Here is a 5840-nt window from a genome sequence, read left to right as displayed (position 1 = left end):
GACAAAGGTACCAAACTTGAGCATGGACCTGTCAGTGACACTGTCTTCTTGATCATAGAAGAATCCTAGACCAGTCTTTATCTTGGTAGGGATCTGAGCGGTAATGATCTCTGAGGCCTTGACAGAGGCTTTGCACCATCCTTCTATGGTAGCCTTCTCAGCCTTGAGTACAACAATTGATTGCTCACGCTCAGCTATATCTTGTTCGCGTTCGACAATGATGGTTTGGTTCACAATGACCTGATCCTTAAGATTTTCTTCAACCTTAGTCAGCTCTTTGATCTTTGAATGACAAATCTTCAACTGTTCTTGAAGATCAAGATTAAGCATTTCTGCTTTAGACTTGCCATTCAGAGCATTGTAAGGTACACCGTCAGCGTGTCTAACGCTGATAGGCTAAAAGAGGAAGAAGAAGAGGGTTCATTCAAGAGACATACCTGAGCAGGTGAGGATGATGAGGGATCATTAGAGGTTGATGTCTCTTAAGCTTCTTCTTTCACATCTTTGGCCATTAAGCAAAGATAGGTCGTATCTATTCATTAGATGATGATTTATCAGATGAATCAGCCCAGTCGTGCTCTTCAACGACAAGACCCTTGGCCTTTTGTTGGAAGTTCTTCATCTTCTTATACTTCTCCTTCAGCTTTAGGTATTTATCATCCTTAGATCTGAAGGAGGATGGGGTTTTTGAAGATGGCTTCATAGCCTTCTTAGACCTGCATTCACCAGCAAACTGACCCTTGCGGTGACAGTTGTAGCAGATCGCTGAGGCCTTGTCTATATTATCAGACTTTGGCTTTTCCTTTATGGTCAGCGAAGGAGATCGACGGAAGTTATTTTTCTTGGCGAATCTCCTAAAAGATTAAGTTAATAGCACAATGATTCATCAAAATCTGTGAGATCAGATTCTGATAAATCCTCAGAGTTAGTAGAATCTAACTCAATAATAACAACAGGAGGAAGAGAAGAAGAAAAAGAAGAAGAAGAAGAAGATGGGAGTTCAGCTGAAGCATCTTTAGAGATTAGAGCTAACAGAGAGCTCTTCATTTCTCTGGAATCCTTGATTAGATTCCTTTTTAGCTGTTGAGACTGCTCATGATTAAGCAGTATCCCATAAAGAGTGCTGAAAGAGAGAGAGAGAGAGAGAGGGGACATGTCATTGGACATCTTGAGACACATGGCGTAAGTATCCCAAGACTCAGGTAAATATTCTAGAAACTTTTTCAAAGTTTCAAAGTTAGAATATTCCCTGCCTACAGTCCTTAAATCGATGAGAAGACAGTTAAGGCATTGATGTACATCAGACAATGTCTCACTCTTTCCACAGAGAAAGCTTTCATATTGTCTTACTAAACTAATCTTTCTCGATTCTTGAACCTGAGAGGTTCCTTCATAATGAACACATAAAGTGTCCTACATGGCTTTAGAAGTTCTGAGTTTCATCACAAAATGATAATCCTCATCAGGAAGTGACATAGCTATTATAGACCTAGCACGAGTGTCTATAGCTATCTTCTTCTTGTCTTCATCGCTCCATTGATGAGGGAGCTTTGAAATCTGCCGTTCAGGAATTGCAGCAGTCATAGCTGTTTCAGGAACAGCCGGAGAAATAGTATATGGAACATATGGTCCATTTTCTATATAGTGTGAAATTTCAGGATCCACACCATCCAGAAAGAGAGACATCCAATTTTTCCAAAGACTAAAGTTGTCTCGGATAAAATGGGGTGGTTTGGCAAGAGAGCCATTATCTTGAAAGTGTGTGTTTGTGTTTTGTAAAGCCATTTGAAAGCAGTAAGATTATCTAAAGAAAAATATAATATAATGCAAAAAAACAACAAAACAACAAGAATAGAGATTACACTACTCTAATACCGTTTGTTGGTCCCGTTAGGGTCTACTAGATATGCATAACAGTTTGTATAAGGGGGGGGATGAATACAAACACATTAAACATTTTAAATTTAAAATATATATTGATAAAGAAAGATCAATACAGATTTTACAAGATTGTTTGCGGAAAGATAAGGTAAAAATAACCTATCTAAACAATCTAAGTTACACACATGTTCTTAGCAAAGAGAAATGTTTTGTTGTAAAAGACTTAGAAGGAAGTTAGTTCTTTCTGGGTAAGAACTATTTACAATACAAAAAGGGATTCTAAGTTGCTTTTGAAGATAAGCGTATTGTGTTCTTAGATATGTGTTCTTTTACTTATGAACGTAAGTTAGGGTTCAAGAGTAAGTATTAGAGTGTCTTTGCATGGAGATAGAACACATCTATTTATACCTATTGCGTTAAATGCACATTTAATGCAACGTAGTAGGGTTTGAACACGTGTCAAGTCTTTAGAGAAAGACTTTTCTTTTGCTACAGTAATAGTACAAAAACCTATTCATGAGCAGACATCCTTACATAAAGTTGGTAGGTAGTAGAGTCTACTAATCGGCTCCGTACCATACTATACTTTAGAAAGGGTATGGGTTTGTCCTTTGTGTGTATAAGGACAAGACAAAAGCAATCGTGCTCAACAAGCTTCTTTTGATCGTTGAATGTTGGAATAACCTAAAGGTCTCTTCAGCATTCACTGAGGCTTGGGCAGACTTCACACATGTATAGACCAGGTTGTAATCACTGAATATCGCTTCAGATCACGTACTTGCCAGTCTCTAATCTTCAGTTGCAGTCTTCGAATTTTGCTGAAGGTTTTTTGGTGTGAGTTTTGTCTTCTTGAAGTATCGCTGTCGTTGATAGATTTACATTATATGTTCTCAGCGATCACTGAACAGACTCAGTGATGATCGCTGGAACTGAAAGACAAAAACTTAAATACTTCGTATAAGGTAAAAAGAGATTATCATCAAATCACTGAGAGAGAGGATCAACAAGTTATGTATTCATTTGGTGCCATATATTTATAGCGAACATGGAAATTATTTACTACAACCGTGAAGTACCTAGCCAAGAAGTGAAAGAATACACGTGAAAGACTTTTCTTATCAAATATCTCTTTTCCATTATCCAATACATGTATTTGTCCTCTAGTAAAGACTTTTCTTATCAAAGATTTCGTTTCCATTATCCGATACATACATCTAGTGAAAAGTATATTACTACACCACCTTTTAAATTATCCAATACATACAATGTCCATGCATTTGTACTTTTGACGAGATATTTCTTTTCCATTATCCAATACATGGATTGTCCTCTAGTGAAATTCTTTCATTACATTCGTAAATTACAAGACACAAGTGAAATACTACATGCAATTGTCATCTAGTGAAGAATACATGCAATCTTGAATGACTATTGACACAACCTTTTTCCATGTGATTTTATTTAACCATACATGCACTCAAGATTGAGTACGAAGAACTATTAATACCTTCATAATTTCCTTAATCTTACAAGTTTTCTCTTAAAATGAATTTTAACTTCAAAAATACATTGCACTCTCTCCTTCCTGAATCTTCTTCAAACAATGAAAATTTGCAAATTATATCCATTTTTGAAGAAGATGAAGAAGCAATATCTCGCTCCATCACTAATAACAGCTTGCTCATCCAACACATTTCGAATCAATTAAATAATCGGGTGAATACCTGGGTTCTGACAGGTTGGGCGGACGGTCTCTCAAGCGATGACTGATTGATCGGTCACCAACCTACAAGACCAAGAATTTGAAGAAAGATCTCCCTTACCCAACCAGAAATCAAGCGGGTAAGAAGGAACTTTTGCATCGGCTCTCTCTCGTTCTCGTTAGGGAATTGATTTGTTCATAAGTCGTGGTCGAGAAAGCGCAATTTCTAGGTTGTTTAATGATTACTTTTCTGAAACCCTGGTGTACAATGATGTCATGTTTCGCCAGAGATTTCAATTTTTCGTTCATTGTTCCTTCGTATTATTGATGAAGTTAAGTCACATGATAGGTATTTTGCACAACAGAGGGATCTTGTTGGTAGACTTGGATTATCTCCTCTCTAGAAAATAACAGTTGTGTTTCGTATGCTTGCATATGGTCAAGCAACAGATTCCACCGACGAGTATGTTAAGATAGGACAATCAACATCAATTGAAAGTATGAAGAGATTTTGTCGATCAGTAGTGGAAATATTTTTAGGGCAGTATTTGAGATCACCAATTGCTATTGATGTTGCAAAACTTCTATATATTGGTGAAAAAAGAGGTTTTTTAGGAATGTTGGGAAGCTTAGATTGCATGCACTGGAAATGGAAAAATTGTCCAACTGCCTGGGCTGGGCAATATGCGTGTCGTGGTGGATCACCAACTATTATTCTTGAAGTTGTCGCAGATTATGATATTTGGATATGGCATGCTTATTTCAGTATGCCAGGCACACACAACCATATCAATGTGTTGGAGTCTTCTCACCTTTTCTCCAATCTTGCTCAAGGTATTGCTCCTCCCATTCGTTACTTCATTCAAGGAATATGATATGAGTTATTACTTGGCGGATAGCATATATCCAAAATGGTCCGTCCACCTTAGTGCAAACTATTTATGAACCATGAAGTAAAAAAAATAAATTTCACTATGCAACAAGAAGCATGTAGAAAAGACGTAGAGCGTGCATTTGGCGTTCTCCAATCACGTTTCACAATTGTAGTAGGACCGGCTCGTTTTTGGCAAAAATACGTGTTACATGATACAATGAATTACATGTATTATTTTACATAACACGATAATTAAGGATGAACGTGATCTCGATGCACCAAATGAAGTTGCAAGAGAAGTGCCACCGATAGGTTGAAAAGGTGTGAATGATAATAACCAATTTCAACAATTTCTCGCTCATTATGGACAAATCAAAGACAAAGTAGCATACTTTGAGCTTTGGAATGGGTTAATCGATCATTTGTGGGAAAAATATAGTAATGAAAATAATTAAGTGCATATGTATTCTCTTTTTTATTTGTTTTAATGTAACTTTCGTTGTTTGATAGAAAGTTTTATTTTATACAATAAAATAATTTAATTCATAACTAATAAAAAATAAAAAAATATGTATATAAATTGTAAAGTTAATAAATATAAGGATATTATTGAAAGTTTAATAAATTAATATAAAAGTGGTTTGGTGTAAACAATAGTGTTACCCATTGGAGAAGATTTATGGGTTGTTTGGCAGTTGCTGAATGGTTTGGTGCAGAATGACTAAGTGGTCAGAATGATTAAGAGACTCTAATAATATAGTGCAAAATGAAATATAAATGTTTGGTAAATATTCAGAATGAAATTAGATGTTGAATGGTTAAGGAATACATAAGATAGAAAATCATTCAGAGGGTTTTAGAACCATTAAGAGACAGACTTTTTTTTTGCCAAACAATAATCACCTCTTAACGATTCAGAGGTTGTCTCTTAATGGAACTATTAAGAGGTAAACAAATAACCCTATTGTTAACACTAAACTTTACACTACTTCTCATAGTTGGTGTAAAATATAGTGTGACCCATTAGAGATAAAAAGAATTGGTTATGAAGAGGAGGGTAGCATTAGAAGAAATATGCTTCAAGACCACATTGAACTTCATTCAAGTACCGTTATTGACAAATCTATTACATAAATAGATTCCGGTTAATCCAAATATCCAATTAGTTGATTCAAAGTGTTATAAATAAGGATTTTTGATCTCAAAGTTTCTAAGCCCTTGGTTTTATGAAAATCTGGTGAGAAGAGTGAAGCTTTTTGATCCCTTTGTTTGAGGAATTCAAAGGTACCGTCTGTTTGGATTAAAACTGATTTTGGGGTTTCAAGTGTGATTAAATTATTGGGTGTCGTTGAATTTGTTTGTTCTGTTTGGAAATGGAAAAAC

General features: G+C 35.7%; 1 protein-coding gene across 1 annotated transcript; it reads left to right on the top strand.

Annotated features, from left to right (window-relative positions):
- The first annotated feature begins 4008 nt into the window (after positions 1-4008).
- On the top strand, positions 4009-4458 carry LOC112506181. The gene has a single exon (XM_025110200.1). The coding sequence runs from the start codon at positions 4009-4011 to the stop codon at positions 4456-4458; it is 450 nt and encodes a 149-aa protein (XP_024965968.1).
- Positions 4459-5840: the final 1382 nt, after the last annotated feature.

Source organism: Cynara cardunculus (genome assembly GCF_001531365.2).
Source record: "Cynara cardunculus var. scolymus isolate 2C chromosome LG 2, CcrdV1, whole genome shotgun sequence".
NCBI lineage: Eukaryota > Viridiplantae > Streptophyta > Magnoliopsida > Asterales > Asteraceae > Cynara > Cynara cardunculus.
The sequence above is the reverse complement of the archived record's forward strand: the minus strand, read 5'-3'. Positions and strand labels throughout refer to the sequence as shown.